Source organism: Lepidochelys olivacea (genome assembly GCF_965140295.1).
Source record: "Lepidochelys olivacea isolate rLepOli2 genome assembly, chromosome: 4".
In the NCBI taxonomy this organism is placed as follows: Eukaryota; Metazoa; Chordata; order Testudines; family Cheloniidae; genus Lepidochelys; species Lepidochelys olivacea.
This window is the reverse complement of record NC_140414.1, coordinates 94,774,817-94,797,192: the sequence shown is the minus strand read 5'-3', so window position 1 is coordinate 94,797,192 and position 22,376 is coordinate 94,774,817. Positions and strand designations below refer to the sequence as shown.

At 41.2% G+C, this 22,376-nt stretch overlaps 1 protein-coding gene across 4 annotated transcripts in view; it reads right to left on the bottom strand.

The window, feature by feature from the left end:
• Window positions 1–22,376, bottom strand: part of DLC1 (DLC1 Rho GTPase activating protein) — a 349,900-nt gene that overhangs the window by 39,228 nt on the left and 288,296 nt on the right. Inside the window, exon 1 of one of the 4 annotated variants that reach the window (XM_084627587.1) lies at window positions 12,481–12,818. The exons of the other annotated variants lie outside the window; for them this stretch is intronic. Within the exon in view, the coding sequence (XP_084483713.1) occupies window positions 12,481–12,517 (37 nt within the window). The 5' untranslated portion in view covers window positions 12,518–12,818. Of the gene's footprint in view, window positions 1–12,480; window positions 12,819–22,376 lie in introns of those variants that run through there. 4 annotated transcript variants of the gene reach the window in all.

The following is a 22,376-nucleotide window of genomic DNA, read 5'->3' as shown; positions in this document are numbered from 1 at the left end:
TTCTGAGCATATCGTTGATGAGGGCTACCTTAATTAGAAAAGGGACTTCAGGGGGGACACAGGCAAGGAGAGAACTTACACAAATGATTTGAAACCATCTGCAAATCTGCTTTAGTGACACTTGTATATAAAAGCCCTCACAAAATGTCCCACAATCAGATTACCCTGATGAGCCACATGCAGGTTGCCCACCACTGGTTTACAGTCTGACAGACAAGTGGAACTCCTACAACTGTCCGTGTCTCAAGGATGCGCCATTTCCTTTTAAAAGTAAGTAGTCTGCCACTAGCAATAGATTCAAATGCTCATATCAATTAAAAAAACCCATTATTTTAGACTACAAAATTCAGTCTTTTCACAAGGCAAGAAATGTGAACTTATATGTGGCCCTTCAGACAGAATCTGCCCTGTGCTACTTCTCTTTAAGCAATGGAAAGCTTTTGGTGAGAAAAACATTTTTAAAAATTTCCCAATACACAAGAAATTATTTTAGAAACAAAAAATAAAAAGGAAACACAATGAAGTCTTTATTCTTGGGCTTTCTATCAAGAAACAGCAGGCAAATGTGTTAAGGGGGAAAACAGGAAATTTTTATTGGAAACAGTTTTATTTTTTAGTCTGTTTCACAAAGCAGACCAATATCTTTAAATTAAGGTTAGGAGTTCCTTTTGTGTGGAGCTGGGAATCATTAGGCCACATTTACACATTTCCTGGGGTGTTAAGATGACCCAGTCCTCTTCCAAAGCAGTACGTACAAACAGGAATTCTTAACCCTCCCTTCATTTTATATAACTTTGCAATGTCTTGATTCCTGAAGAGGAGAGTTTGCAATGCTAAAGCATCAGGGCAAAATCCCTTAATTCTCACATAATTTGACACTGAGATTTCAAAATGGAATGCTCAAGAGGTCTAAAGACTTTCGCTTTGTTGGTACCAGATTATAAAAATCAAAACTGTGTGTAGCCTGATTCAGAAGTTAATTTCTTTTTAACAGGAAAATTCACAACAGTTACTATCTATTTTGAACACAGGAAAGAGTATTTTGATCTATCCAAAACTTGTAAATGGTTTGCAGGTTTTTATAATTCCCATGAATCCATGAACTTCTGCCAAAGGTTTACACACTGGTACTTTTGCAGCCCCATGCAACAAGGTGCAAACCTCATACACCTGCAGAAAGACATAAATCAGCTCCCTTTAAGCACCAAACAGAATGTAAGCAATTATTCCAAGCAGATGGTTTTCCCTGGCTTGAACTCAAGACACCCTTATGATCTTATTCTTTCCTCTAAACATCAGTGAAGCTCTGCTTATCACTCCTTTTGGCTGCATCAAGGTGGTTGGTTTTACAGAACTGCTATGAGGTAGAACAGAATCACCGCTGTTTAATATCAGTGGATCTCACCAAAAGCTTGGTTTCGCTGTTGAAGATCAGAGCCTGGAACAACCCTAGCACATAGATACTTGGGGAGGCTGTGGGGAAAAAAATCCACTTACTCTTTCCTTAATCCACGAGCAGACTAATAGTTCTAATTTAGACTCACTTTCCTGCCCAAAAAATATTTTTTGCAAAATAGTTAACAAAATAACCTTCATGGACTAGCTACTATGAGAGACCTATGCAAAGATGTACGTTAACCAAAACTGAATCCCCCGTGATGCCTCATGATGTCAGATACTAGAACTGATGTCACAATTACTTCAATACATCGAATTCTCTAAGGTACTGGATATATATTGCATGGATGCAGCACAAAAGGATTCTGCTCCTCACAGTTCTCCCATTAAAATGGTTAGCATCTTAATTTTTGGCACAGTTTGGGAAAGTTTCTGGTCAATACCAAACTAGTGTCTTGAACTATTCAAGAAGTTCTGACCTGTTACTTTGCAGAGGATTTGCAGTGGCTCGTACCCTGGCAGAAGATGTCCCATGTTAATGCCTGTCCCCCTTAAGATGCAAAACAACCACTCCAGTGCAATTTGGGAAGCAAACATTTTTCTGTTTATTTGAATTACATTCCTGCCAAATATTATGAAGTTACATCACAGATCCAACATCAGGTTTGATCAGACCATTATAACTCAACCGGTGATTTCCATTCTAAACTTACCTTTCAGGCCAGGATCACCACATCCACAAATTCTCTTTCATAACCTCAGATAAAGTTCTCAAAACTACTATTAACTTACTCCTTAGTATGAACGCAGCAGAGAAATTAACTCAGCGCTGTATACCTTCCAAGAAAGCAACATTGTTTTTTGGCAAGTGTCAGTTTAAAAAAATAAATAAACCCAAAATGTATAATGAAAAATCAGTATTTTATCATAAATCATCTTAATATAAATGTTGAAATCTGTTAAAAATTTCAATGGACAGTCAAACAAAAAATACTTAATTCTGAAAAGCCTGACAAAGGTTCTTGCTCAAAGGTTGATTTTACTAGCATTAATCCATTCTTATTATAACAGTGATAGGACATTAGAGTTAAACTTAATTATACCGTGTCCCTTTTATTGCAGGTGTACACTACTGATAACTTTTAAACACATTATGGGCCAAATTCACCCCTGGTTAATGCCACTGACATTGGATGAATTTGGCCCTTGTGTTCAATTTGCAGGGTCTGAAGAAAAGCTAAAAATACAGCCTTTCCGGAGGTTTCCTCCCTCTTCTGCATCTTCAAAAACACACAAGAAATTTTTGCAAAATGACTATTTTAATACACCCTCGAATTTCACTTTGCTTCAACCTATTTTGATCTACATTCACCAGGGGTGTGTGTCAATCTCTATTTAACTCTGCATTTTTCAATAGTCAAGTCAAACTAAAAGATGCCTGTACAGATTTCTTTGATTTTCACGATATTTCTTGCCAAACATTTTGGAAAAAAAAAAAAATGTGTAAGGTCTTTGAAAGGGAAGATGTGTGGCACCACCTCCTTTCCCTTCCTCAGATTAGCAATGCCTGGGGTTTTCAAACAAACATGCTGCTTTCTAATAATAAAAGCCGTAGAAGGAGGAGGAAAAAAAACCCACTCAAGTATTTCTCGATGAGCTGATGACAACTGAAAAACACTCTCCCTGTGTTATTGACTGGCTTTGTGTCAAGCACTGGAGGGGATTTTCAAGTTATGGAGATATTTGGAACCCTGTCGCAAGGCTCTAACTATGCTGTTCATGTTATGTATAAACCACACCACATTTGGAGAAGCAACAGAAAATGTGTGGAATTCATTGTGGTAACAGAAGGAGAAGAAAGTAGAATGAAAGGAATCAGATTTTTAGGATCCTCTTTTGGGATCCGATATTGATGCTTTCTCTGAAAGCCTGAGTACAATTTTTAAACAGAACTTTTTATAAAGATACCAGCCCCCACTACTTATTCAGAGTCAGAGCGAGCAGCTCATTTCTATAGCTGCTGCTTTAAAATTTACTTACTTGCATAATGATGACAGCCAAATTTTAACATTAGTTTCCAAATTCATTAACCCATCTCTGTTTCTTAGCTCCATTTACTTTTTCCTAAAAATTATAGGAAGATAAATAATATAATAGCTTTTATAGCATATTGATGAGAGCACGCAACACATAAAATATAATATTGACCTCATGCATCAAACGCTGATTAACTCATGCTCAAAATTCTCTTTTCCACAGTCCTTGGTATATAAAATTATTTCAAATGTTTTTCAGGCCAATCTCTCTCTCTTTTTTTAAAGGATGTGGATTAGTAAAGAAAAGGAAACTGATTTTGATATAAAACGTTTCAGTTTCATTTAAGACCTGATCCAAAGCCCACTGAAATCAGTCTTTCCATCACTTCAAAAGGGCTTTGGATCAGGTGTTAGCCTAGAGCAATCCTTGTTTTCAGAAGTACAAGGGGATAAAGGTAAGAAATCGCCTTATGTTCTATCATGACTGGGAACAATCGAGCTTTTAGTGGTTTATGTGATCTTCCCACATCTGGATAAAACTAATCAACCTGGTATTGCCAAAAGCGATCACTTTACTTTCAAATTTGTCAATGGGGCAAACTGATGTGTACTTGGTTTACTTTTAATAGATTGGAAAGGATGGTGGGAGGGGTGGGGGAAGAGAAATAATATCACTGCTGGTATTTTGGCACTACTCACTGAAGGATACAGACCACTCACCTGTACATATTGTTTCTCTTTATAAAGATTATGAACAAAGCCTGCAAGCATGAATATGTCTCCTCTGCCTAATCCCTAATTCAACACAGATTTATTAGCAGTGAAGAAGCCAGAAAAGCCCATTTTATTCTCCTGGAGACACCGTCAACACACACCACAACTCACAAGTGTAGTTGTACACCAGGAACATCAGCGATTCACAAATATTTATTGCATGTTGGCCACATTAACAGTGTACATCCCTCCCTTCTTACAAAGAGGGCATGAAAACAAGTTAAAATACAGTGTAATCTGATGTACACTTTAACTTTGTAAAAAAAAAAAAAAAATTTAACAAGTTTGTTTAGAAGGGACTATTATAATCTGTATGTTTCCTTTACAATAAACTATTGTGTTCATGTGCTAAAGAGGTTCTCATAGAGATTTTAAGGAAGGGCTTAAGATGTGGGGACATAAGCTATCCAATGAGCATCCATGTGAGAAAAGGTATGGAAAAAAATTTGGACACTTCAATTTTTATCTGGCCTGATTATTGGTCGAATGATAGGATAGGGCAGTGGTGGGCAACCTGCGGCCCATCAGGGTAATCCGCTGGTGGGCCACGAGACAGTGTTTACATTGATTGCCCGCAGCTCCCAGTGGCAGAGGTTTGCCGTTCCCAGCCAATGGGAGCTGTGGGAAGCGGCGGCCAGCCTGCACTGTTTCCCACAGCTCCCATTGGCCACGAACGGCGAACCGCGGCCACTGGGAGTTGCAGGCGGCCATGCTTGCAGACGGTCAATGTAAACACTGTCTCGTGGCCCGCCAGCGAATTACCCTGACAGGCCGCAGGTTGCCTACCACTGGCATAGGGTGATGGCATGCAAAGTATTATTAAGGAGGAAAAGCAGACGGTCGCCTTTTGTGCGTGGCCACCCAAAGGAGCCATGCTGGCAGGTTCCAGAGTGAGAAACATCCAATCCTTCTCAAAGGACCTTGGAGTGGAAGTGGAGAAGAACCAATGGCTGGAGGGAGTAGTAATCCTCATCCCTGTTCTCCACTCCCACAAAAGTGCCCGCTTACTATGGCATCTGGACATACACTGAAAGACGAACATCAACAGAACTGCCCCCAAAGGCAGCAACAGCAGCCACTCCCCCCGTCCCTGCCAAAAATCCCAACATACAAGATCCATAAGCCTGCATAGTCTAGGCCAAGGCCAAGGCCAAACCAAGAACTTGTTCTGCAAGCAAAAGGCCAGCAACCAAACTCAGGCTCTAGGGGGGAAAAGCAAGAGTGAACAAGTCCCACAGCCACAGAGCCTCCACTGAGAATGCCTGCGTCAAAGCTCAAGATTTCAGATCTAGAGACCACTGAAAGCAGCCCCCAGATGATTTCAACTGTCACAATGGTGACTCAGAAGAGAAGCATCTGATCGCTAGCTAGTCAGGTCTCACTACACCCGTCTTCAGCCTTGCCAATACATGGGCTATTCTATGAGTGTACATGGACTAGCATAGTGGGGCCCCAACCCCCAAACTGGGCCTGTAGGTGCCACTACAATATAAATAAATAATCCTAGTCATGCATTACCACACAATCTTTAACTATGTAGTCACATACTACTTTTCCCCACACATACATGATCATCAGAATTTGAAGCCAGGCCTTTCAGATCTAAGGCACAGACCTCTTCCATTTTGGTTACACTGTTATTCTCAATGGGGACTAGACCCTAGAGGGGAACGTGACATTCACAAATAGTTGTGTAAGCCATTGGCAAAGTGTGTGACAGTGGATATCAAGATTCCATTTCTGGATCTAGAAGTTTGTGGGCTAGTGGTTAGAGCAATGCTTTGTGACAGGCCAACCAAATACACATTTTTGCCACATTCATTCTGAAAAGCAGCACGGCTGAGTGGACAAGACTAAGTTCTGTCATATTAGGGATCTGGTCTCTATTCCACTTCTGACAGAAATGCTCAATAATAAGGGTTTTGAAGAAATATAAACACCTGTCAATGGAAAAGATGAGCTTTGAAATTATGGCCTCCTGGCTCCCAGCTGGATGACCACTCCCTAAAACAAAGGCTATTTGGACAGTAACTCTTTTGGCTTGGTGGTGCTGCAAGACAGGGAGGCTGATTCACCCGGAATATGGCGCATACTGTGAAATCCAGGACCCTTGAAAGGTCTGGGCCCTAAACCATACATACTTTAGGGCTTCAGTATTTTAAATTAGTGTTTGGTACAACCACTCCCATTACCCAAAATGTCTCTTCCTTCAAGAGACATTCATTTAATATATATATATTTAAAATGTAGTTATATAGTTTTGATGCTTCCCATGAAAATTGCTCCTTTAAGAGGCCATTCCTTTAACAGATATCAGAGTGGGCTCCACTATTTAATCTGAAGACTAAAAACAAGCTCCTACTACACAAGTTAAAGATAAAAGTACAGATTTTTATTGTGGATAAAAGCCTTTAGACATGGCTGATAAACTCAGGAGCAGTTCCTGGAAGACAGCCTTGCTCACAGAAGGCACTGCAAGGCTGAGATAAGGTAACTTCCGTAATTGCACTTTTAACATGCCAGGCGATAAGTTGGCTTTTCTTGGAGCAAGTATTTAGGAAATAATAGAAACTTCAGATACGTTATGGAGAGAGTTATAATAATGAGTTTCAATGGAGCCAAATAAAGTCCTCTTGAAAAATACCTTGCTTAATATTACCAAATTAAAGGCCAAACCTTGTATCAAGTAAGAACTACAGAAGGGCCTAAATGCAGTGGAGACATTGATCTGTTGCAGGGGGACAGGCAGATTTTGGCACATCTGAAGAAGAGGACTTCATCTAGTGCAGGTGTAACACTGACAGACCCTGGTTGTCAGTGGGCAGGATCGAACCTGGGGCCTCTGGAACTTAAAGCATGAGCCTCTACCACATGAGCTAAAAGCCAACTGTCTCTGAAGAAGTGGGGGTTTTGCCTATGAAAGCTTATGCTCAAATAAATCTGTTAGTCTTTAAGGTGCCACTGGACTCCTTATTGTTTTCGTGGATACAGACTAACACGGCTACCTGATAACTGTCTCTTAAATCAGTCTGCTCTACAGCCTTAGCTAACTCTCTCTAATTGGTCTCGGTGCCACTAGATGGGACAGAACACCACACCCAGAAAGTGTGTGGGTTACACAGGCCCTTTGTTTCTTAGTGTGTATGGGGAGCTTGGGGTGACGTACAGCCCCTGCATCTGTGACACCGGCCATTTCCTCACATAACAGGACATACAAAAAACTCCACGAATGTAACCCTGAAGCTGCAGCAGTTGCCATGGAATAGCTCTCTGGGGGAAGATATGTGTCCACTATAGACTCCAACAGATCTCTTCTATGCGTGCTCTCCTCTGTGTGTGGTCTTCAGCTGTATGCAAAGAGGAGGATTTGGAGGGAGATTTTCAAAAGCACCAAAGCTATTTAGGTGAACAAATCTCAGAGAAAGTCAATGGAAAAGCAGTCCACCTAAATCCCTTGGGTGCTTTTGATAATCTCCCCGTTGGCCATAAATGGGCTAGTGTGGAATGTATTTCTGGGACGAAATGTCATAATCCCATGTCACCCACCACTATCGTTCTCAAAAGATTGACATACACCTCTGTTGGAGCTAGGATACTATTTGAAAGAAACAATCCTTCATAACAAATAATAATGCTTAGTACTTTACACAGTTCTACCCACCCACAGATGTTAAAGTGCTTCTTAAAGGTGTATATCACTATCCCCAACTTTAAGATGGGGAAACTGAGACAGAGAACTTAAGTAAGTTGGCTCATGGTCATACAGGACCTGATTCAACTACTTTTATATGCGTGTCAAGCAGTACCTTATTTCACAAGTAGTCACAGTGATTTCATTGGGTATATTTGCAGGGTAAGGTAGGTCAGCATGAGGTCCACAGCAAGCAGAACCAGGAAAAGAACCAAGACTTCAAAGCTCAAGTCCTGTGGCCCATTCATGCATCTCATCAGTAATGAAACACAGGTTATGATTTTCCTCAAACAGCAAAAGACTAAAGATATATCATAGCAACTTATTCCAGACTCAGAAGCAATTTTATTGGAGACATAGTATTCACTAGAGGGTGAAAGAACAAGTTAAAAGTTGTGGTCAGATCTTTGGCCTAAATAACATAACCCACTCCACTAATTCAGTCAGTCTCTGTTGGAAAAGCAACAGCCTTCACATTCCTCTATATTCATCAGCCTTGGAGTAAAAAATAAACAAGACCATTTTGACATCTTGAACCACACAGAATTATTTACAGTCTACCTTAGCCTGCAAAAGCACACGGATAAGTCTGAAATATGCCTGGAATTGCTAACTCGTTACTGGGATTAGTTGGTTTGACATTCATGGTCGCTTCTTGGATCAAGAGCTTACAAGTTCTGCAGTTCATCTCAACTATGACTAAGCTTATCTTCCCTTTAACAGGTCAAAGAAATAATTCCAGAAATGCCCTGCTGATTTTGTCAAATTTCTTACCTATATCCTTGAGAGCTACTCAGTTTTAAAAAATTGTCAGAATTAAAAAAGAATGAAAGAAAATTTAGTCTGTCAATGACAGTTGTAAGGAGCAGTCTGTAGAGAAAACCTACTGTAATGCCCTATCACGATGTTACTATCGTTTAGGGCTATATTATTACCCTTTACCACAGTGCAGTCCTTGGACAACAAAACAGTACTCTTTGTGAGCTGTAGATCATTTGATTTGGCTATATTTCTGCAATATGCACAGGGAGGAAGGGGAAACATCTGAAGTTATTTTTATTTCTAAGTCTTCTGGTCATATAGTGTGAATGTTAGGGTGGGGCTAGTATTGTCTGGAGCCTGTCAGGGTCCTTTTGCATAGCCTCATTTCCTTCTTCCTGTTGCTAGGAAAGATAGTTAAGCATGAGAAACTCTTGTTTACAATACTGGACCATCCTGTTCAACACAGGGGCTCTTTTCCTCCATCTCCTTTTACAGGCCAAGGGCCCCATCCTGTTCCCATTGAAGTCAATAGCAAAACACCAACTGACTTCAATGGAAAAAGGGTGGGGCCCCAAGAAACTCACTACATCATGGTATTCTTGGGCAGGAAAAAAAAAAATCATCACACAAACCCCACCTTTAAATATTTACAAAATGCATAAATATCTAAGCTAAAAATTACTTGTAGTATGAAAAATAGCTGCTTGAAAGGAAGAATAAAATAAAAGCATGATCACTCTCCCCCAACCTCCCTGCTCATAACTCAAAGTACAACTGGAGAAGATCAGCACCCTAGAACACTCTTACAGGGTATCAAAAACATGTTATATACGTAGGTTAACAGCATTACAGATTCGTATACAGAAACACTGGTGGTACACACTTTTTCCTTTTTCAAGAGGGTCAGTATGCATGGTATGCAAGCAAGTACTTTTAGATTTCTATAGTGAGCACCAGTATAATTCCATCATCCGGTAGGGGCAGCTACAGTGCTGTTTATCAGAGGAGAAGCACTCAACTTCTGCTGGCTGTAAGGCCCCAGGCCTGAGAACAGAACATACCCAGCCTCAGCTCTGGTTCTCTGTTGCAATGCAATGTACTGTTCAAATATCTCCCTGCACATTCTAAAACTTCTGGTTATGTCCTTGAGATTTAAGAACTAAATAAAACAAAAGAGATCACCTTCCATATTTTTAACTACTCCTTAGTAAATGATTTGAGTGACAGCTGGTATCACTCAAAGAGAACTAGAACTCTCTATGTGCACAAACCAATATAATGTATCTGCATTTTTCAGACATTCCATTGGTGAAGAATGAGCAAAGAGAACTTGTTTTATTACATGTCATATAGGTCTGGGGATTCCCAGAGGTTACTGAATGCAGCTGATCTCAAATTGTTTTGACTCATTGTAAACTATCAGAGCAGGAGCACTGATTAAACTATAGATACATATTCTTTGCATATCATGTATTTTAGAACCTAAACTGAATATAGGAATCTTAACCTTAAACAATGTCTCAGACAAGTCTTGAAATAACCTCTGGCCCATCTGCTAAACAGCAGGCTATCCCACTCCTCCATATTTTAATCTGTCATCGAGTTTTTTCCTTTTATTGGAAATGCAGGTCAAGTGACTTAAAGGATACTGCTACCATCTGCTGCAACCTGAAAGGCAACATGGCAAACCAAACTGGTTGAATTAATGGAGGAACCTAATACCAATTATCTACGCTATGGACCAGCAATAGCCTGCTGGCCAGATGGATGCTGAATTAGTCAAACTTCGAGCTGCTGATAGATTTACATTCAGAGGCTGTTCTGCAATCTGTTTGGCTATTATCTTCCCTCTAGTTCTCCACAAAACAGCATTAAAAATGTAATCTGACACTTGGTATCTCACTGCTTTGCTGCTGGGAATTTCTTGATCAAGCCAGAGAATTCAAATAGGTCACACTTACTCATGTCAAAAATGCATCTGTAATTGATGGCTAAGATAAAGATGCATTCCCTCAGCCCATGGACCCACATATTTAAAAAATTGTTGCCATATGATGTGGAAATCAAAACCTTCTGGCATATTACAAATTATTTATGTAGTGCTATAAATGTAGGTGACATTGTAAAACTTATTTTCTTTAAAAGAATAGAGTTAAAAGAGATTTGTCACACTAATCGTAAATGCACTTTAACTTGTAGTAGTACCATGTTCATTAGCTTAATGGAAACGCATTGTTCAGCAGCTTTACAATTATGGTAGAAGTGGGTCTTTGGTGAATGGTTGCTATTTGCAAGAAAGAGGAGGGGAGTACTGAAATGTAACTTGACAACAAAAAGAATTTGTTTTCTATTTGTGCTAGAAATATAGGGGGTTGTTTACTACTTGCGGGGGGGGGGGGGGAGGGAAGGGGTGTTCCTTGAAAGAGATCAAAGGCTCCAGTCATGACATCATGGGCTTGGGCACCACCGCACAGGAGGGAGTCATCTGGCTCCTTGAAGCCATCAGACTAATTATTGAGAACTTCAAAAGAAACTATATGCTTCCTTCTCCTGGGCACTTTTTTTTTTTTAAGACTGGTTTAACTATTTCAACTGTAGTGCCCTTTAAAAACCTCAGGCACAGCTCAATTACAACAAGCTCCTTTATGAGTTATGAATTACAACTGACATTTTCACTTGGAATTGAAAGTCACAAATTCTAAGCAATCTAATAAAAAGCATGTTTCAAGAAAAGCCCCTCAGTCTTGCTAGTCCAAACCAGCACCAGATTTTTCATAAGTTTAATAACCTACATTTTGCAAACTTAGCTATTGCCCTGGTATGTCACCAGCCACAGAAGTTAACATTTACAGACAAATTTCCAAACTAAGTCAACTGCTAGTTGAGACTTTCCAGCACCTGAACATATTCTGTGTTTTAAAAACATTTTTCCTAGTTAGAAAGAGATTTGAAAGTATTGCCAGTGGCTATTAAAAACACCACCACCACCAAAAACTTTTTAACTCAGTAGAGAACTGAGGGAAAGAGGGAATCTAAACTGGATAGGTAAAAGCCAACAACACTAAAAGCACTGAAGCTTGATTTTGAATCTCAAGCAAGCCAGAAAGGATGCACAGGATCTTAGTTAGCTCATTAAGAAATACGCGTACCAAAATGCAAAAGGGGAGGGGAGGGGCGAGAAGTGGAGACACCGGGGAATTGTGAATAGTTAGTGTACGTGCCAAGATAAAGGTCTGCTCTGACAAGCCTCCCCACCCTTTCAGCTCTGCTAGGCGCCCCTTCCTCGAGCACAACAAGAGCAAGAGACACTGATCTAATCACACCCATGCAGGGAACCCATCTGCCTATCGATGATCTTCTCAAGCCGGATCAGGCTTGTCGCAGCAGAAGGGAAATTTCCATGCGTTTGAACGCAACCTCCCCTCCCTCTCCACCCCCCAACCCTACATCAACCCAGTCCCGCTGCCCGGACGAAAGGCATTTTCACGCCCCCCCCGCCCCGCAGCATAACACATTGTAGCGATCGCAACTTAAACCCTGCTCGCTTTTTCTCTCTCTAGAGGGGCATAAGGAAAAGCTACGAGCTTTCGGTGTCGCGCTGTGAAAGCCCACAGGCGAGGGACTGACCAAAGAGTGCCACAAGGACAGGCCCCCACAAGAGAGAGGGGTTCAGGATCCGGCTCCCACGCCTGCCTGCCGTGGCTGTAAGCCACGCTCAACACGAGCGATCGGCAGCAGAGAGAGGCCAGCCGGACCAGCGGCGCGGGAGCGGATCTCACAGCTGGGCCAGCGCTGCGGGCGCGCAGGGACAGGGCTTACGTGTCAGGATCATGGTCTCCTGCGGCTCTTGGCACATCAAGGGCCGGGCGAAAGGGCGGCACACGCGGCCAGCGGGCTTCTTGGGCGGACCTCAGCGCATCTCCCCAGCGGCGCGCAGGATCCCGGCCAGCGCCTTCCCCTGCTTCACGCTCCAAGCCCGTCACGGAGCAGGCTGGCAGCTGCACGCCCCGCAGCCATCGCCCCCTCTCCCGCACTGCTCCCCGGGGAGCTGGCTGGGGCCGCCTGGCCCCCGCGCGCTGCTGACGGGTGAGGTCCGCGGGCCTCCGCTCCTGTCTTGCCGCGGCGGCTCTGCGATGAGTTTGAAAAAGTCCCCCCTCCGCCCTGTCCCACATAAACTTCGGCATCGCAGCTGGGCAGCCGCAGGCCACGCCCCCTGCCGCCCCGCCCCTCTCGGTGTCTCTTTCACCGGGAGCAGGATTGATCACTTAGCTTGTTCCTCAATTTGTCTCCTGCGCGTCGGCGCCTCCCGTCCAGCCCCAGCTGGGCCTGGGTGTCGTGACGTGCTGGAAAGACTCAGCTCCCCAGGGACAATGCTCTCCTAGGCTATAGGCACGCTCTGCTGGAGAGCTTTACGTAGGGTTCCCAACCCTCCAGGATTGTCCCTGAGTCTCCAGATTAATCTTTAATTAAAGAGTATATCATATGATGAAACCTCCAGGAACACATCCAACCAAAAGTGGCAACCCTGCTGTACAACCCCCTTCTTTATGAAACAGTCGTTCCCCCTTTGCACTGAGACAGGCATGACCCTAAACCCTGGGCTCCAGCACTCCTCACCTTGGTAAGCCTGGCAGGGAAGGCAGCAGAGGAAATGCAAACTCCCCAGCTGAGGTTTTCAGATGGGGCCCAGCTCCAGTTTTTTAAACAAAGCCCCTGTTCCTCCAGCACCAGCCCTGTGGTGGGTGTCTACAGCCCTGTCTGTACCCGGGACATTTTCTAAACATTTCCTATGGGTGGTAGCAATACGGGAGCCATAGTGAAGATGGGCCAGTGAGACGTGGCAGGGCTTCCAAAGTTCAGCTGTTTGGGAGCCTGCAGTTGATTCAAAAGTCTACATAATTTTGTCATAGCTCAGATTTAGGGCACTGCCAACAGACCAGTGAGGATTAAAAAGTCAAAGCTTCCTCCTACCCACACAGGGACAACCTCGGTAAAAACACTCTTGCTCACAGTGTTTGCAATCCACTGTTTTTCTCCAGAGGCTGACTACAAGCCGACTGATTCATTGGTTGTCTTCAACTATTTTCCAAGGCCCTAACCTGTAGATATTTGAAATGTTAGTCATAGCATGAGCCATGTTCAGTGGGCTTTAGAGGCATTTCCTTAATAGCAATTGTCAAAAAGTAAAGGTCAATGCAATCAATGCTGCTTTAACTAATTTACAAGTTACAATATATATATACTAGAAAATATTGTCATGACAGCTCACTATAGTGGAATATAGCTTATTCTCTATTAAAAGAAACAATGGGAACAGCTCTGAAAAAATTGTTCCAATAAATGTTACTGTATAGAATAGTGCTGAGTGAGTTTCTGAGTATCGTGCATGTTCCTTGGTATCAGTAGGAACTAGTGTACAGTTTTTGGTTACTGTGGGGCATAAGCAGCAAAATTTGGATCCAGCTCCAAATCCAAATGTATGTTAGGCCCAAATTCTGGAATGAGCACCTGGTGAACGCAGGGATCCCACCTGCACTTCCATCTCCATTCAGTCTTTGGCCTTATTATCAAGACTTATTTTAAAAGAATTGTTAATTTGAGTGGTGCTTTCTGAGATGTGGACACCCATCTATCAGGAATTGGACAGAGACCACCAAACACATTTCACAGTGGCTATTAAACAGTCACTAGAAAGTCATAGCTAAACGTGAAAGGCTATGTATCTCAATAACAATTTCCTAAGCCATCTACTCCCTTTTACATTTTCTGATGATTGTTTAAACACCCATTTTTTGGTAGACACATTCTGAGCCTTAAAATGATACAGAACATGCACAAGTACTTCGAGCAGTTGCAAAGTCACAAGCATGTAAAAGAGCGCTGAAATTTTGAAAATGTCTGCATATCAAAGACTGAGATTGCTTAATTTTATCCCAGATCAGTCTCATATTTCATATTAATTCTTGGTTGTTGAAGTTCCAACTGTTGTTTCAGCTCAGACAGATATAAAGAGTGGTACCTGAACCCGCGATCTGCGTGAAGAATACACATCTCTTTCAGCAAGCTGCTAACTTGTAAGTTGGCTATTACAGTGTTGTTTCTGGAAACCCCCACACTGCTCCAGATCATTAATTCACTTTTAGTCAACAGGAGAATGGTGCTGCACTGTATCTTCAAGCTTCACTTTTCACCCATTACAGGCTCAGTCAATTACCTCTTCTTATCTTAGTTAATTCCAACTCTTATAGACTCAGTTGAATTTACCTGCATTTTTTGAATGCTTCTTCTATGGCAGGAGGTTGTGAGTTTAAAATGCAGGTCTGGCCCATAAAACACGAGTCCCTTAGGGGTTCTGGTGCCCCTGACATAACTTTTTCAACTCAGTCTTGAGCATACAACTAATGCAGGTAAGACAGACCTATGCTAACTTTCCAGAGGGAATTTCATTTCCTGTTGTTGAACAGGCAAAGCAATGCCACTATAATTAGTTGTCCTCTCTCTGTTGGCTACACCTTTAAGCTTTTACAAGACAAGGAAATGACAGGGTTGGCATGGCAGTGATTGGAAGAGTATTGTACTTTGGCAGCCTGACTTAGAGAAAAGAGAGAAAATAAGTTACTTCTGCAACAAGCCACAGAAAAGGAAAGAAGAATAGAAAGCAGGTTACCCAGAGAACCTATGAAAGACCTTCACTTCTGGGAAAGGCACTGTATGAGACAACATTTTCTCAAATCTCTGGGGTATGAGTTTGTGTGTGTAGGGGAGCGGGGAAGTGGAATCAAGGTTAGGCAGGATTAAAAATAATACAATTTTATTGAAGTTCTTGTAATCTGTGAAATAGGTTGAAATGCTCCTGTTGAAAGTTAGGGCTTGTCTACACATAGCAGTTGCACTAGTTTTATTTAAATTGGTTATAAACTGGTTTAAGTTAAATTGAGCAGACCTCTGTGTGGTCAGAAATATATCTCTTTAATACTAGTTACATTGCTTTAGCTTGCACCTGGAAGATCAGGGCAATGCTTAAATTGATATAAGGCTGATTTAAATTGATGTAAGTGTTGCACCAGTTGAACTACATTGGTTTTAAATGACCCTTTTAGTAAAATCATGTGTAGACAAGGCTTAGGAAGGTACCATTCATAAATTTGAGTTATAAATGATGAAATATTTAGGGCCCAATTATGCAATTCTACATTAGCGAGCACTTACATAAGTACTCCCATTGGGTTTGTAGTACATTTTTCATATTTATGAATGGCTTTTACCCACCTCGCATGCCATGATCCTAAAATATATGTTTCACTCATTTAAATACAAATAATTAATAATTTGCATTTACACAGCACCTTCCATCCAAAGATCTGAGGTGGCTTTACATACACGAAAGGACTGAGCCTTGTGAGGTCAATATGGCTCTCTCTACACTGTCCCACAATTTGGAATACAGAGGTGTGGATAGCAATGCATACCGAAGTGCTACGCTGTTAGGAATACATTAATGGGAACTAGGAACCTTTTAGTTCACAACTGCAGCATCGACACATGGGAGTTACAGCGCAGCACTTTGGGGTGCACTGCTATTCACACCCCCAAAGTCTGAACTGCGGGGCAGTGTAGACAAGCCTTCAGTATTTTTATTATCCTCATTTTACAGTTGACTAAATTCAGGAACAGAGAGTTAAGGGTGTGATTGATGAAGCAATTTAGGTGCCTAAACTCCAGAGTTAGGTGCCCAAGTTCCCAGGCATGGCACCACTGCAAGCCACAAAACTCCCACTTGGCTGCCTAATCTTGTAGGCACCTACACTCACTCAGTGCCTAACTTTCTGCATTAAAAGCTTTATAGGTGCCTAATTTCTAGACCCTGGGGATTGCACTCTGCTGCCCACGAACCAGAGGAAAACAGGCATTTGGCCACCTAAGTTGTGAGCAGGACCTGACGTTATCAGATGGGTACCATCATCTCCTCTGGCCATTTTGTGTGGAGGGAGGCAGGTGCCTAACTCATTAGGTGATTAAACCACCTGACTCCTGGCGGTGGGTTCCTGTGCATGGATCACAAGCAGAAGATAGGTTCCTCCCCGCAGCCTGGACTTAGGCATCTAGGGGAGAGTTTAGCTCACACCTCTCTCCCACTGGCTAGCTTAGGTGGCTCCCCACCTAGTGTGCTTGCTTTTTTTGGATCACATCACTCTCCTCCCATTCATTATATAGGAAGCCTAGGTGCTGAACTCAGGCTTTGTGGATAATAGTGTTCTTCGTGTGATTTTTTTTAGGCACTTAAAAGTTAGGTGCTGTGACACTCAGCTTTACAACGCCTAAGTCCCTTCTTGGATCCCACTCTGATTTGCCCAGGTTACACAGAAAGTCTGTATCTGACCCAGATCTCCTGAATCCCTAATCTAAACCTTAGCTACAAGTTCACCATCCACTTCACTCTATTAGGGCTGGTCTACACTACCGCAGTAAATCAATCTAACTTACGGAACTTCAGTTACGTGAATAACATAACTGAAGTCAACGTAGTTAGATCCACTTAGCACGGTGGCTACATTGTGCTGTGTCGATGGGAGATTGTGTCCATGGGAGACTGTATCGACACATATGTGGTCCACAGTGATAAACAGATCGAGAACCACTGATTTAGTGCCTTGAAGGCAAGGATGAGGCACTTAAATTTGGTTCAGTAAAGAGAAAGGAAGCCAGTGAAGCAATCCAAGGAGGTTGGGGTGACATGGTAAAAATGTAGACGTTCTGAGCGCCCTTAAGAAATTATACCAAAGTTCAGAATGCTTACCTACAGTGCTGCATAATAAATAATAATTAATAGTGCCATTATCAGCCTAAATAAGCTCTCCTTTTTGACTTGGAGAGCAAATCAACCACTGTCGTGAAAGATTAGCTCAGTCTCCATCCCCATTCAATCTCTGTAGATACTGTCATTGTCAGGGCCAGTGGATTTTTTGATTGGAATGTCTGTCTGCTAGGAACTGGATGGAAACCACCAACTAATTTCACATAGATCACTATGGAGATGCCAGAGGATAATCATCGACCTGTACTAGAGTCTTACTAGTAATCTGAAGGCTCTGATTCCATCCCATTATCAATTCTTGCAGCCATGCAGTCTCTTTGGTTTGCATTTTAACTTGGATTTCTATAACACTAAGTGAATGTATTTTCAAAATTAAAAAGTGAGCAGAAGTCTTGTATTAGCAGGAAAGCATGCTTAAAGGAACATTCCAGTTTAGGTATGGGTGTTTACCATGCAGCAGCAGCAACTACACTCTAATCACTCATTTGTCTCTAACGAGTGTTGTGGAATCAGTAAAGCCACTGCCCTTTGTAGTCTTGGTTCAACATTTTTATCTACTTATGCATCAGCTAATACTACTACAAAAAAAGAGGCAATCTCATAGTAGAATCCTAGGCTGGTTCCTGATGAATGTACTGATTTTAAAGTCATGCTTACCGGAAGAAGCAAGATACTTGCTCAGTAAAGTGTTTCAGAGTAGCAGCCGTGTTAGTCTGTATCTGCAAAAAGGAGTACTTGTGGCACCTTAGAGACTAACAAATTTATTTGAGCATAAGCTTTCGTGGGCTACATTGTGCATCCGGTGAAGTGAGCTGGCTCACGAAAGCTTATGCTCAAATAAATTTGTTAGTCTCTAAGGTGCCACATGTACTCCTGTTCTTTTTGCAGTAAAGTGTTGTTATCCTTAATGCAATCAAAGAGTTCTGGATGGATGGTGAAGTAACTGTAAAGGCTTGCCCAACAGGCACAATTACTCACTTTAATAGGTGAATTCTCCTTTTGTTTGAACTGTATAAGGGAGTGATTCGTAGGATGAGAACTAATAATAAGTACTTCATTGTCTTCTGTTTTCCTTCTAAGGCCCAAATGTCTTGATAGCTAACTGTACTATGGCCATCACTCCTCTTTTAAACAGCATGATACAGAGGAGTTACAATTTGCAATTGGTCATCTGACTTGCTGATACAAACACAGGATTGTAAGACACAGGACTACAATTCTAAATGCTTGTCTTAATATCCTTTTAGCAATGGCATGATAGATTATAGAGCAGCTTCAGCTTGCATGGGATAGCAGGCCTCTGGCTATAGACCTGGCTTCAGTGTGGTCTTGGGTCTTTAAAGGCTGTTTCTGAATTCTAAAGGACCTCAATGTTGCACACTTTGTCAATGAAGTAACAACTAAATCCAATTCTAAAGCACTTGATTTAATTGAAAATTAATTATTTAAAGTGGGCAATAATTGTGCAGCCCTCTTTAAAAAGAAAGGTTACAGTGTCATTTCTTAGAAATGAAATATACTTGGGCTTTCTGAGAAGGAAGATTATTGTTCAACATCTCAGAGAATCTAAAATGAAATGCTATATGTTCTTGAATTAACTTTAACTAACTAATAGTTATATCATACAAACATATGGTCTGTCTATTCTAGTATCTTGTCTCCTGAGATAACCCATAGAGACACTTCAAAGAATGTCAATTATCACTATGCAATAGTAAATACTCTGTGTGTATGTGCTTGTTATTTATTTCTGATCCCAGCTGTTGATCAAAATGACACCTAGATTTTTTTTTTACAAGTAAATCAATATGTTTCTAAACTTGCTCCGATACATATTAGGAATATAATTGACTATGTCTTAAATGTAGAGAGAAGTGAACTCATTTTGCCTGAGTTCAAATGTATTCAAACTCCATGAGTTCGAAAGTTCAGTCTGAACAAAAACAGGACTGGTTTCATGTTGCACTTAGGAGAGACTGTATAAAATAGAAGCAGTGAGAGGAGAGAGAGGAAAAAAATGATGCTAATATAGCTTGAAAATGAAGCAGATTTGGCAAAGTGTAAAATAAATACAGACTGACAAAAGGAGAGGGAGAGAGAGACACATTCTAAATACATTTTAACACAGAGGGCCAGATCCTCAGCTGCTCTAAATCAGTATAGATGCAATGCAATCAATGGAGGTATTCTGATTTATTCCACTGGAGGATCTGTCCTTAATATTTTCCATATAGAATAGCACTGATGCCTTTTTAAGTGGGTGATGGGATTCTTTTGCTAATAGCACATTGACTTCCCTTTAGCTAGAAAATATGTTTTTTCATCAAAAGGTGGCTCACCTGGGGAAAACTACAACTTAGTTTTAAATTTCAGGAAAATAAGGTCTGAGAACTCAAAATAGCTTTGTGAACCCAATAAAGAGACTGAGAATTTCACAAAAATTCAAACCTTTTCAGGCTAGTTCATCCTAGTTCATAGGAAATGCTACAGGAGGCGAGTTAGAACTTTTAGCTCAGGGTAGACAATTATTTTTTGTCAAGGTCCAAATGTCTTGGCTAAAGGTATAGTCAAGGTCCAGACTCCAGAGAAAATAATACAAAAATAACAATAATGATAATAAATAAATTAAATAATAAGATTTTGGGGTCTGTTCAAAAGCGCCTTGCGGTCTGGATTTGGCCAGCAGTCTGCCTGTTGACTACCTAGCGTATAATGGAGGCCAAAGGATGGAACAGACTTTATAGCTCATGGAACAATAGTCTCCGCAGATAACAGATGAAACCCTCCTTTGTCTTGCTAAAAAACCACAACAATCTCATCTATTTTATTGGTGAAAACAACAGTTCATAAAGCAGAGTCTGCACCTGAAATTATCAGGAAAAATCCCTGGGCTGAATTCTCAACCCCACCCAAACTCTACTTGTGTGTAGAGAAGGGGTCTTCAGGGAGATGGTTTTGGTTTCCTGATTCAGCACCAGCCAACTGGAGGATAGATGTAGTGGAGCTTTGCTCTGCCACATCCCTTCTCCACCCCTAACATGTGCCCTTCCTCCCTGTTTGCCAGGGATCTGGGGATGGGGGTGGGGAGTGCAAAAGCTGGCTTTGCCAGCCTTATTCCAGTGGAATTTATTTGTGCAAGGGGAGTTCTCCATTGACAAGATAACCCTACAATCTGTCATCTTCTACACGTGAATGCTGTAAAGTAGACGGAGTGCACTGGAGAATCGAATGCTGAATTACATCTATCTGTGAACACTGCAATGCCTTACTTCTCAATTCTGTGAACACTTATGCATGTGCGAAACTTAATTCAAATAAATAACACATGTTCATAAATATTTGCAGATTAAGGCCTTAATTATCAGGAGAAAACAGAAGTCACATTATTGTAATGTTATTTCACTTCCACATCCATTAGAAAGAAGCTATTAGACTAGTGCCATTAAAAAGCCATTGAGTAAATTAGTAATGATATAGTCTTGATCAACAGTTTAGCTACCAAGAGGTTTGATAATGCAAAAGTATCTGTATGTTGAAGTTCATTTAATTTCATACATTGTAACTTAACTTCTACCTAAACTTGCTTCATTTTATACAACAGTTTTATATAAAGGGCCAGAGCTTCACTTGGTGTAAACCAGTGTAGCTCTATTGCCTTCAATAAAGCTACACTAATTTACACCTAAACATAAAGTACCAATTTTTTTTATCCTTAGAGCTTAAGGATAGGTTTACACTGAAAAAAAAAAGTTATTTTATCTTCTAGCTAAAAAACTTAGCAGAAAATATACGTGATTGGTAAGGTGCAATGAATATTCTCAAGGTACCCTAGTTAAAAATAATTCAGATCACTCTGTGTGCGGTGTACATTTAGGCCTGTCTCTCCCTCGATGTAAACTTGTTTTACACCTGCATAATGGTATGGCCTTCAGTGGTGTTACTCCTCATTTACACAGAAAGTAAGAGAAGTATCAGGAATCATTATATCAATTTTTTTTTAAAAAAAGTGAATTTTTAACCTTTTTTGAGGTTTAGGATGAAGAAAAGCAAGTGCCACCGCTGAAATACAAAAATTGCAATATAATTCTGGTAATAACGGGATTTAAAAATAAAAATATTAATTCATCCTTACCACACTCCTATGAAATAGGCTAAGTGTATCAGGAGAAATTGTGTGCAGTGCTATAAGAAGCACAGCCCAGAACTCACAGCCCAAGGGAAGTGCAGACTAAGGTGGCTTTAAGCCACTTTTGCATCCTGCTCATCCTGGGCTGCTTTGGGTTCCCCAGTACAACTTTAGTCTTGGGGAGCCTTTCTAGGTTATTGCAGACTCCTCAGGTTGCCCTAGGGCTGCAGTAATACCTGGAATCTCAGCCCTGCCCCCAACCTTGGCCACCTGCTTGCAGTCCTGATCCTGGCATGGCCCCTATAAAAATTGGAGTTGCAAGGGGGTCCTTGAAGGACAGCCTTACCAGTGTTTTCCCCAGTGCCTACACCAGAGAAAACCTCCCCTGGCTGGATATTTATTTTCTTTCTTTCTTTCTTTCTTTCTTTCTTTCTTTCTTTCTTTCTTTCTTTCTTTCTTTCTTTCGGAAATTGTTTAAGAAAATTTTACTGGATGCCCAAAAAGTCAAAATCACACAACTGAGAAAGAAGGCCCTATTGATTACAAAACTGACCCGCTTTAGAAGGGAAGGGAAGGCAGATACAATTTTTTTTAAAAAAAAATGTAAACAAATGGAAGAAAGGGGAAGTTGATAGTAACGACTATAAATCAGAAACTAGGAATTGTAGAAAATTGATAGGGGAAGCAAAGGGACACAAGGAGAAATCTGCCAGCAGAATCTGGTGCAACTGCTGCTGGAATACTGTGTCCAATTCTGGTGCACGCAATCCAAGA